We start from the raw sequence: 13079 nt of genomic DNA on the forward strand, positions 1-13079 counted from the left end.
CGGTGGTGAGAACATGGCTATACAACCCACTCGGGTATCCATTTTTAAAATGAGAATTTGCACGAAGGTCACACAAGTGAAATATGGATACCACAAGTACCACAAGGCCACGGGGTGGCCGCGCCCTTATGGGCGGGACTACATCACTGGTATAGAGGTTCCGAAAATCGATGTGCCATTTACCTTGAAGTCCTGTGCCTCTGAGGAAGTGCTCTGTCACGAAACGCGTCAGGCAGGACTGACACTGTACTGCATGCTGTGAATTTCCCTACGCTGTTTGCCTCCTGAATAAACAACGGCGAAAACGTTATCCTTTTGTGAGGTTTGCTTCATTGACAGGCAACTGTTGTTTGGATATATATATATATATATATATATATATATATATATATATATATACACACACATAATTAATTAATTAATTAATAAACCAAGTAACAGTCTGTTAGCCATGTTCTATGGACTGGGCAGATTTAGCGGCTCCAATAAACAAAAATTTGTGTGCCAAAAATATTGGATTTGCGTCGTCTTTATACTCGCGGGAAAACGCGGAGGTGCAGGAGTCGGAAGTGGTTATATATATATATATATATATATATATTACCTACTGGCGGTCGCCAGTAGGTATATATAGTTAGGATTTTTTCTCTATGGGATTTTTGAAAATTCTATGTCTAATAACTTTGGCGTTTGTGGACGGAATTGGCTGAAATTTTCAGGAAAATGGCACATTTTGTTTCTGAGCAGCCCTTGAAAATGTGGGGGGAGTTCGTCAAGGGGGGGCCGAGAAAAAAGGGAGGTCCCAAAACGTGTTTTTAACATTGAGTTTTCCATAGGGCGGTTGGCCTCACTTTTAGCCTGAACGGCTGAATGGATTTGCACGAAACTTGGCAAAATTGTAGGGACTGGTAGCCCGATGTGCCTTTTGTAGGTCTCAATATATGTGCTACAGTGGATTTTGAGAAATTAACGTTTAAAAAAAGATATATATCTGTAACAGCGGACCGGGCAGCGCTCCAGGACGCGTACTTTTCGCGCAACGGAGCTTTGTGAAGCGAAGCTGATTGGTTCTCCGGCGTCTGTCAACATTCCAAACAGTCCGTAGCGGCCGCCATCTTGTCTCTCGGTAGGATCGAGAGACAAGAGGAGGCGAAAGCGAAGGGGCAAATGACCATAAGGGGGAATAGTAGATCCTCGCTGACCCCCTAGGTTTGATGTGGAGGTTTTAAAAGGGCCCCGCGGGGCAAAAAAAAAAAATAATAATAATAATCGAACGGCTGAATGGATTTGCACGAAACTTGGTAAAATATTAGGGACTGGTCTCAATATGTGTGCTCCAGTGGATTTTGAGAAATTAACGTTCAAAAAAAGATATATATCTGTAACAGCGCTCCGCTTCGCGTAACGGAGGTTTGCGAAGCTGATTGGTCATTCTGTCACTGGGCTATAGTTGGGCTACATCTGGCTGATATTTGGGCTACATTTGTTTTTTTGTGTGTCTGGCGGCCATCTTTGGGCTACATTGGGCTACATTGGGCTTCATTGGGCTACATTGGGCTACATTTGGGCTCCAACATATATATAGGCCAATGTAGCCCAATATATATTTTTCAAAGTTAATTTTCGTAAAAACCACTGGAGCATATATCTTGAGACATAGCAAAGGCACATCGGGCTACCAGTCCCTACAATTTTGCCAAGTTTCGTGGAAATTCATTCAGCCGTTCGAGCTAAAAGTGAGTCCAACCGCCCTATGGAAATGAAGGAAATGAATGGGTAATTTGTAATTAGCAAATAGCTAATCGCAAACTAGGAATGGTAAAGAATCGCTATTTATTCCTTAAAGTTCGCTATTTAGGAAATGCAAAAAACTTTGATGATACATATGGCGGTTCATCTCTAACAAGATAAGAAGCATAGGGATAGATTTATGATGACTGGCGCATCACCAGGGATGTGTTAGTCATTCTGTGCCGCTGTTCCGTCACCTATGGTGTGCTGCATTTACAATGCGGCGCATCATGGGGCAAAAACAGCACAGATGCGTGATGTATCTGTGCCGTAAAGGTGGCGCATTGCTGGAGTTGTATCGCAAGTGTGATGAAGCTCCAGCAAGGGTCGGGGGTGCCCCTGTCGCAGGGTTTCTGTTCTCACACAGAACTGTGGACAGAGGATTGGAACCTCGGCGAATTAGGGTGTCCCAAAACTCACCTTAGTAATCAAAAACCCCTTAGCAAGCTAGCTACAGTGTCACATTGGATATAACAAACTCTCAATGTTTAGACAATCCAGAATATGAACTTATAGTACCTCAGGATACGTGGAACTCATGAACAGTCGGTCGTTATATATTTCTTAGAAACCAGAACATGGAGTTAAGAAGAACACATGTGTATTTGAAATGTTTATTTACTAATGCCGTCTTCTCAGGCGTAGTATCTTAGATAATACAAGTACACATATTATCAGTAGCAAAATTACCAGCATAGTTACTAGTACATAAAAAGCGAATGGTGACAGTATGTTAACATGCTGTAAATGAATAAGAGTTAGCAACACTTATAAGCAGCCGCGGGCCGTGGAGGGAGTTACGGTGGGGCAGGGAGGCGGGGAGGGGGAGGGGCAGGGTGGAGAGGGCTCCACCCTGCTTCTCCCCCTCCCCGCCTCCCTGCCTCACCGTAACTCCCTCCACGGCCCGCGGCTGCTTATATCTCACCCTCCCTAATACACATATTATATTATTTGCTAAGAAGGTCTCTTTGTGTTGGTTTAGGGCGTGCCCATACTTTAGTGTCTTAGATTTGAAGGAATCACATCAGCATACACCAGCTCTCTCTTCATGTGAACCGCATCAAGTGTTGTGTATGTGTGTTCGGCAAAGCAATATAAAACCCGCCTCATGCCCAGAATTGGCAGAAGTTGCACTTATGTTATGAGTATGAAGTCGTGGAGATCAGACCTCATAACAATTCTGTATCGTGTTGTTCTTGAAACTTTAGCACTCGCTGTACAGATATAGTTTAACAAGCAAAGCAGATAGTAGAGCAATAACATATTATTCTCATGTAAACCACGATGAACTACTAGGTTGAAAGCTAAAGCAACAACTAAGTGTCGTGTGCAGAAGTTGCAAAAAAGGAAAAATGGCGTTTAAACCGGTAATGAGCCCATGCTAACTTAACACGGTGTAAAGATATCCAGGACCTAGATGACACCTCCCCATGATCCGGAAACGAACTGAATAAGATAATAGAAGTGCCATCTCATGAGAGCAGATTGCAAGTTTATATGTGGACGGTCCGCAAGGTAAAGCATTAAAAACTAGGAAAATTTAATGCTAAAGAAAAATAAAACAGCCAAGTACTTTATCGAGTCTTAAGCCAATAGGCAAGGTAAATAATAAAAACTTGACAAATAAGTCAATGAATTGTCAATGAAATGCTAGTACTCAGCATATCAAACATGAAAAAGGTCTATGACATAACTGTGTATGCAAAATAAGCTGCAACAGCCTCCAATAGGAAGTCACCGTCTTCATCCGAAAACAGTTCAGCCATCCAATTTAAAAGCGGAAAAGAACATACGTGCTCTCCCAGCACCGGATCCTCTATCACCATCAGAGGACAGCTCGGTGGGTTTTCAAGAAAGCTCTGTTCCAAGAAAGACTGTGTTGCCGCCAGTAAATTCCAGGGACCAATTAGTCCATGCATCAATGCCACAGCCATAATCCTTTCGCCAGGACAAACCAATTCGTGAGTAATGATAGGAGTCATCAGCTGATTAAAGTCGACGTCAGGAGAAACCGGTCCGCAGAGACACAAATCAATGGCCCAATCGAAATCACAGGTCAGGCAGTGAAATACAGGCTGGACACAGGTGAAGTAGGAGAATCGAAAAGATAATCCATATGCCGTGCTTAATATCGCCAACGGCATTGTGCCATAATATTCTAGCATGCGATTGCGGAACAGTGTCAGCAGCTGCAGGGCGGGAGGTTGCATAGGAGGGACATCCATATTTAAAAATGTAAAAAAGCACAAGAGCGTCCGCTGGTAATGCAAGTAAAAATGGCAATCCACGAAGCAGAGTGGAAAAAATAGAATGAAAGAAAGCAGGGATGACTCCAAAGATTTTCTCAAATGAAGTCACGAGACCACTGGTAACAACTTTAAAAAAGTGCGCCAGGGCCTTTTTGGAGGATGCGTTAAAGATAGTCCGAACCATCTTGCTGAAATGGAAAGGCAAATCTGAATTGAAAAGGGTCTGCACCTCTGTACGGGTGTTCGCTATGTGAAGCACGAAAGTTTCACGGGCCGAACTCAAGGCCACCTCTCTCTGAGACAAAAGAGCTCTTATTCTTGCCATGCCGTTGAAATCTGCTCCCAAGGTTGGTATTTGTGGCGAGATTGAAAACTCCCTATGTTCATGTGTGGGAGGAAATAGAACATTTCTGCAGCAAATAACCCGTTCACTTACTGTTACGATAAAAGGAATACTTTTAATTAACCCAGAACAATCTTCATTATTGAGCATCAAATAACTACCATTTTCCAACAACTTGAACGTGGGGATGATAGCAGGAACTGGCGTGCCTTGCAACACGCAAGCCATATTTGGTCGGTGTTTGTTGCATGAACCGTGTAACTGTATGTGCCTACACATTAGTGAATGATCTGGCGTCTCAGTGCATTCCTCTCCATTCAGATAAACTTCTTGATCATCTTTGAAACATCTGTATGTGTATGGAAGCGACCAGACCTCATGAAGAAAAGCACTACCTAAAGGTTCATAACGACCTATTGGTATATATTTCATACAATTTGAAAACTTATATAAAGCAAAAGGCAGCGTTATTAAACCGTGGATAAGGCACGTTGCCAAAAAACCCGCAATCCTCTGCTGATGATGTCACTGAGCATGTCATGAATGATGTAATATGTGACATCATCAGCAGTGGATTACGGGTAATAGTATCTCTAGTTTACTCCCCTATAGCTGTCTTTCTTTTAACATAAGTGTCTGTTTCCTTCCCTTATACTTACTGTTTTTGGTTCGCTTCCGGTTCGCGTACCGGCGAGCGAACTGGGAAGCGAACAAAGAGAAATAGAGGTTGGCACAGTTCCAAATATTGTACCAATTTTTTTATAACGGGGAGGTAGTTCTGAAAAGAACTTTTTTTTTTATTGTTTTTGTTGTTTTATGTTTTTTTTATTATTTTTCGGAACATTTTTTTACTTTTTTTGAATTTTTCTGAACAGTTTTATATTTTTTTGGGTTTTTCTTGGAGGGGGCAATGAAAACGATTCATTGTAAAGGGCTCAACAGGAGCAACAAAACAAAAAAAAAGTATTTATTATTTTGGGCATTTCGTACAAACTTGCATATGATAGTCAATAGCTCTGTTGATCAGAGTGATGCTTCTTTCTCCGTAGCAAATGAATCCATCGCAAAATACGCAGATGTGTTTTACTTCACCAAATCTCATTTGTATATTTGGCACCATCTCCCTGCCCTCTGGTCCCGTTACTTCCGGTACAACAGATCTTCTGGCCATAATAGGGAGATTATCTAGGTCGTTCCGAAACTGTGCAGCACTGTAGTTGTTAGGATGCCACCTAGTCATATGGCGATGCATTGTGTAGTTTCCGAAACTGTATTTGTTCTCGGTTCCTCTGGACAGTCTATCTTGACATATAAGGCAAGTTACGTATCTTGCATTTACTTTTTTCTGACCTTTGGGAATTTAAAAAAATTGCCAAATGAAGTTGTCTTTCCGGTGAGACGTCCTGGGCTCCTCAGGCAAAAACTGCCTCTCTTCGTGCTCGTCGTCCTGTTCCTCTTCTTCCTCTTCTTGTTGAATTATAACTTGAGCAGGTGGTCCACTCTTCCTTGGATGTGGTGGAGGTGGTGGGGAAGCACCAGCTGAAGCTACTAAAGAAGCCATTGCTCAGTGATCACAAAGGGTCTTTCTCTCACAATGATGAAAGTCAGAGTGAGGAAAGAAGGAGGGATTTTCATCATTTGGGAAAAACAAGAGTTCTCAACCAATGAAAAGTGTTCATTTTAGATTATATGACCTAGTCTTACATCATTAGGAAACCAAAAGTGAAATGAACCAATGAAAAGTGTTATTACCAAGTCACATGACCTGCTGTGTTTACGTTAAGCGCTTTGCAGGGCCTCCCGGTTTGCTTCCAGAAACCTGCGCTTTGCGACTCGCTTCGCGTACCAGTTCGCTAACGTAGCACGTCATATGACGTATCACGCGACAACGTGAAACGTCATGCGGACGGGAGGCGTCACGATGTTGTTTTGTAACGCGGCAGTTGCGGTAAAGAAACGTTTACCGGCTCGCGGTCTATTTCGCGGCATCAAGGTCAGCTAACGGGAAGCTTCCCGATTCGCGAAGCGGGAACGAAGAAAAAAAAATATTTTTAAAAAAAATTATTCATAAACATATAAAATATATTTTTGGATTTAAAGAAGAATACATTTTACAGCTACAGATATTAGCTGTTAAAAAACCAATGAAATTCACTGAAAAAACCATAGGTTATAGACCATATATAGTTAGGAATTAGCATTTACAAAACCTTGAAAATTCACTGAAAAAACCATAGGTTATAGACCATATATAGTTAGGAATTAGCATTTACAAAACCTTATTTTACTCACACAAAACCATTGAAATTCCATATATAGTTAGTTGCACTAACTATATATCGCGCACCCGCAATCCACTGCTGATGATGTCACATATTACATCATTCATGACATGGTCAGTGACATCACTGATGACATCACTGATGACATCTCAAATGACATCACTGATGACATCACTGATGACATGTGATTTGACATCAATGACCACATCACTGATGATATCATTCATGTGACAATACAATGTATCTCCTCACATTTTAATATAACCTCTGTTTCACCCAGTGTTAAATACAGAGTATAATTTTTGAAACCATTGACACACCAATACTAGTTACTACATACGCACTCACTGATTCCTATGTCTACACACACATTCACTCATTCACCCATACAATCATTCATACATACAATCACTCATCTTTACAACACTATCATATGCACTCATACACCTATACAGACACTCACAGTCTGCCACTCATCCATGGAGTTACTCACACACGTAGTCAGTCCTGTTAAAGAATCAATGACACTTCCATTTTCTTGTCTATACAGTTAAACATAGAGCACCTTACATTTTCAAACATATACTAACACATACTTACCTTCTTATAGAATCATTGATACAAGTACACATTGATCTGCACAGAGTCACACACCTCCCAGCCAGCCAGCCACACACACACTCAGTCTCCCATACAAATACTTGGACAATCAATCAGTAACCCATATAGTTAATCATACAGCTACTGATCAACACGTGCAGCAGTTTACAGAACAACAGACATAATGATGCTCAAATTAAGATAGTTTAGTCACTAACCCATGCACTCAGTGAGACACATTTAATCACTCACTCATACATTCAGTCATGCACCTACTAAATCCTTTGTCCAGACACTTATACTTCCACTCATTCTTCAATATGTAAGACACATTTTAACTTTACAGAAACACACAGTCACTGGATGATGTCATCAGTGATGTCATCAGTGATGTCATTTGAGATGTCATCAGTGATGTCATCAGTGATGTCATTTGAGATGTTATCAGTGATGTCATTTGAGATGTCGTCAGTGATGTCATCAGTGATGTCATTTTAGATGTCATCAGTGATGTCATCAGTGATGTCACTGACCATGTCATGAATGATGTAATATGTGACATCATCAGCAGTGGATTGCGGGTGCGCGATATATAGTTAGTGCAACTAACTATATATGGAATTTCAATGGTTTTGTGTGAGTAAAATAAGGTTTTGTAAATGCTAATTCCTAACTATATATGGTCTATAACCTATGGTTTTTTCAGTGAATATATATATATATATATACACACACACACACACACACACACATAAATAATTAATTAATTGTGACATTCAAAAGAATCCACAAGGGCATGTTAGCGCACTAGCAATCAATAATAGCATCCCTGAAAATTCTAAAATGTGCACCTGCTCCATTGAAAATTAGAGCAAGTTAAACATAATTATATAGGTATTTTCAAACACGCAAAAACGAGGACAGTGATAAAATAAATAAGTCAGGGTTTTCAATTTTATTTTGCCTAGTGCCCCTGTGGGAACACTGTAAACCTTGTATAACTCCTAGCAGCCCCTAAGTCGCTTGTGCATCTAATGGCAGGTTGGTGTGGAAAAGGCCATTCATAAATTCACATTCTGGTTCCCATAATCAGCATTAACGGGCTACTCGAAGTACAAAGGGCATTTACGATGCCACAAAAACACCAGTAAGTGGACTTTCTACTGTTGTATCTTTGGAGTTAGGGACAGGAAGGTTATATTACAGGGGCGTGGCCATGAAGAGTGGTTTGAATACCCACAACTCAGAAGCCTATTGGCCGGAACAAGCGTATTTTCAGGCAGTTTTTCACACTGCATACTCATATTAAACTTGTTAATTTAATGGCTTTTCCCCGATGAGAAAGGGAAAAGGATATCTCCATTTTGATGGCAGGGTAGACAAAGCCATTTCACCACAGAACAAACCCCAAATTCCTCTAGATACAACAAAATAAAGAAATGTGCAAATGCACCTGTCTGCACAATTTTCTCATATCGATTTTCCACTGCGTGGAGAAGCCTCATGTGTATATTTTGATACACTAGAGTACTTTTGGAAGTCTAGGGTTTCTTCAATTGTCCAGGGTTACAGCTCCTGTTACTAATCCTCAAAAAGTTAGAAATGTACTCTGAAAGCTTCTCTGAGGTTTAGGTACATTTCAAACTTTAGCTAGTAGTGCTTTGTGATTGGAGCCAGTCGCTTGCATAATGGGAGCAAAGATATGGGCAGTGCTTCATGCCTGATGAAAACAAGGGTGAGGAGGGGATGATCTCTAAATGGGTGTGGCCAAAGAATCATAATTAGAAATAATTTTCAAGAGCCGTGGCCTCTGTAATTAAGGGCGAAACTTGAAATCAGTAAATCAAGATCCTATGCTCCACACGGCAAGCTATCCAAAACAAAATGTGGCTGTGTTTCTTTGAATTCTCTTATTTCATGCAGCAAAGGACCTACGGTCATATGTGACCATCACTTTGCACCCAGCAGAGTCTCAGGATTGGATGTACACATATTATGACCCACTGACAGCCTCTGGGTTAGATTCGGCTTGCCTTCAGCCCGAGCTCTAGAGCTCTCCCTCATGCCCTTTCACACACACAACCACAACCAGTGCTTTAACTGGGCCGGTACTGACCAGTACGGAGGACCTGCACTTATTTATTTGGAGAGGGAGAGTACTGGCACTTCTCAAGAGCGACGTAATACTTTTAATTGGAGAGTTCCGGTACTTCTCAAGAGCGACGTAATACTTTTAATTGGAGAGTACAGGCACTTCTCAAGAGAGACGTAATACTTTTAATTGGAGAGTACCGGCACTTCTCAAGAGAGACATAATACTTTTAATTGGAGAGTACCGGCACTTCTCAAGAGAGACATAATACTTTTAATTGGAGAGTAGCGCCACTTCTCAGAAACAAACAGGCACTCTGGAACAGAGTACCTGCTCTTCTATTTTTCCATTTCAAGCACTGCCCACAACCTGAACTCAGCCAGACACTTGGAGATGGCTCAGTTCAGAGTATGACTGACTTCACAATAGTTATATGATACTTGAAAAAAAACTTAGGAAACAAAACTGGAAAATGCAAATAATCTTGGGGAATGCAAGTTGAAGTGAAATATGTGAAATGTTTACAGTCATGACTGAAACATCAATCTTTTTGTTTTGCCTGTAAAGTTAAGGACATGAATATAAGGCAGTGAGTTTTTCAAAGTAAGTCTGACATGACCCAATTAAAGCAATGGATAGGGGTGTTTTTTGTTCATCATCCCCCTCTTACGTAAAACAGCAAGGAAATGGTCTATAGATGGACACTATTTCCTTTGCAGATTGATCTCTTTTTTTATTCTTCGGAGCCACTTTATACTGGGGACACTATATGATGATGATGCCATTTAAGTGTATTTCTTGCTTTAGAAGAATTATGTTAGATACTGTGGTCGAGGTTAAGGAGCTTCATTTTGTGTAAGCTCACCTTTAGCAGTGTCTCAAAAACATGCACCTTTTGTCCTTGTGTATTAAAAAGTCATTCTTCGGATGTGAGTTTATTATGTTTCTTGAAAGGGGAAACCCTCCATTCCCCCAATCCTGACCCCACTTGGGTCCTGGTCTTTAATCTACTTTACCATATCTAGCTGCCTAGTTTGAAACTTTTAGTGTGGAATATATACCATTTCACACTTTTGGTGAGTCTCCTAGTCTAGCTTAGTCTTGCTTAGTCTCACTCTTTATCTCTTAGTTGCATTCATTCTCACTTGATCCCACTCATTCTCACTCATTTTGACTCACTTAGTCTTCTTCTGGCTCACTTTGACTCAATCAGTCATACTCACTGTCCTTTAGTCTCCATTATTCCCTAACTAGCTCAGATTCTGACCGACTCAGTCTCACTCTGACTCACTCAGTCTCGCACACATTAACAATTAGTTACACTCACTGTCATTATGCCTCACTCACTGTACCAACCAGTCTTCCTGTTGGTCACTCTGGCTCACTCCTTCACCGACTTTCACTTTTGCCTACACATAGGTATAGACAAACAGACATGCTTACACATGAACACACCCTCCCTCACACACATGAGAGGCTCTGTTCTCCACACAGTATTGCCATGATGACCCTACCTGATTCTAAAACATAGGCGGGCGGACTTTCGCAGCTCCTAAAGGGACCGCCCGCAATAGTTGCGTCGGTCCCACCATAGCAAATATAATGCGCCCGCCAGCGTGGCGGCGAATCCTGTATATTTTACATTGTGGTGGGCGGTGCTGCTAGCAGCACCCGCCGCAATGTAAAATATACATGTTATGCATTTACATGCACAACGTGACAGGCACCGCGCGGCGCCTGCCACATTGTACAAGTAAAAGCAGGGGGTACCATAGGTACCCCCCATGTGCACCCCACACCCCCCACCAGCAAGAACCGCTAGCCTTTCCATGGTGGCAATGCAGCCATGGAGCTGATCTGAGCCTGCATCGTAATGTGGATGGCGGTGTCTTCCAGACACCGCCACCATATTTTAAGACCCTTTTTCCGCCGGTCGACGAATCGACTGGCGAAAAAGCGGTGGACGGTATTTCCGTCCGCAGCAGTACCTTTCCTATTCTCACTACCATCCTAATTTGGCGGTGGGAATAATCAGGACGATTGAGGGAAATCCGCGACCGCCGGGCCGGCGGTCCTCACCAGCGGTCGCGGATTTCCCGCCATCGTAATCGGGCCCATAGATAGTTTAAATAACACTTTCTTTCAGTTTATTTTAATAGAGGTGATGTGTGGGAGTCTTTTACAGACATTATTTAGAGAAATGTTGTCTTTATGTTTTTCAACACCATACCACATCCATAAAACAAATTCCTTGAAGTTCGAAACAGCACCTCACAGAAATGGGAGGGGTGTCACAGAGATTATTTGCAACAATATTAGTGCCCTGCCGCTTTATTAAAATATTGAAAACACACATCACTATCTCTGATTATTAGACGGAAACACATTTAGAATTTGGAATAGTTTGCCTGTGAACTGTCAGTGACCAAGCCAAAGACAACAAGAAAAAGCTGAAATTAGATCATATAAACTCAAAGCTGTTCCAAACAGGGGCCCCCAAAATAAGTATGGCCCAGGGCCCCCAAAATCTTTAAGATGTCCCTGTGCAGAAGGAGAATAAGAATTTCATGAGAAATATAGATATTTGTTCTTGTTTCATTTTGATTTTAGATACATGAAAATATTACTTATCCAAACAACGTGTTGTTGTCAGCTAATATTTATAGGGTGTTTATTATATTATTACTAATGCATTTTCCCATAATTGTTAAGAGTACAGAACTGGCAGTGTTTTCCTTGAAAATAGACAAAGTAATTTTGAAAAGGAACAATATGTAATAGACTTCTGGGTATTTTAATTTTTTCGGTTTATTGACGCCAATGTATTTCTTCCCTCAGAGGTGACCTCACTCCAGATGAAGTAGTTGATCTCGTTAATCAGGGATTAAGGAAAGGAGAAAAAGATTTCAATATCAAAGCCAGGTCCATTCTGTGCTGTATGCGGCATATGCCAAGTAATGTATTTCAGTTTAATTTCTATTTACTTCCATTTTTTTGCTCAATGGCATGTTAAGTGATCATTAATATATATAACTATTAATAATCAGTCTATTCAATTTTGCATTGCTGGCTGTAAGCTTTCTTGCATTTAAACAAGAAAAATATTCTGATCATGCATGTTTTGAAGATTGAATATGTGTAGTGTAAACTGAGCATTTACTGTGCAATTGCTTTTTATATTGTCCTAAAAATGAGAATCCGATGGGACATGACTGTTTTAATTGAGTTACATCCTATTGTAAAGTTATTTATCAGTGTTATTGAATTAATCACGTATAGTAAAATAGATCAAAAGGAGAGTTAGGGTCCTCCAAATATAGTTCTAATCCATGTATTTGTATGAAATTCAATTACAGGATTTAAGATCTGTCTTCAACAGATCAATCTATGTCTCTTTGAAGTCTTAAAATTGAGGAGTTCAATCAGAGACCAGGTTTAAAAATCTGATCTTTCCATCTCTGCTGAATAAAAGCTTATCTTATTCTGTGAAAAAATGGATGGCCCATGTCACTGAGGCCAAACAAGCACTGCACCAGCTTCTGAGTTAATCTGGGGTCCATATCAAAAATCCTTGCTTGTTGCACAAGTGTAAATATTGTTATTAGCTCCCAGATATTAACTGACGGAAATCTCTCTATTTATAGAGAGACATTGGAAGGGAAATGGATTGTAGTGTCATTTTTAGAATGTTGTTCAAGACCTCATACAGCAAGAATCTATTT

General features: G+C 40.8%; 1 protein-coding gene across 1 annotated transcript in view; it reads left to right on the forward strand.

The window, feature by feature from the left end:
• The window catches only part of LOC144768345 (adenosine deaminase-like), a 307500-nt gene that overhangs the window by 120228 nt on the left and 174193 nt on the right, over positions 1-13079 (forward strand). Inside the window, exon 5 of the mRNA XM_078651931.1 lies at positions 12196-12311. Within this exon, the coding sequence (XP_078508057.1) occupies positions 12196-12311 (116 nt within the window). The remainder of the gene's footprint in view (positions 1-12195; positions 12312-13079) is intronic.

This window comes from Lissotriton helveticus, chromosome 7 (assembly GCF_964261635.1).
Source record: "Lissotriton helveticus chromosome 7, aLisHel1.1, whole genome shotgun sequence".
NCBI classification, from domain to species: domain Eukaryota; kingdom Metazoa; phylum Chordata; class Amphibia; order Caudata; family Salamandridae; genus Lissotriton; species Lissotriton helveticus.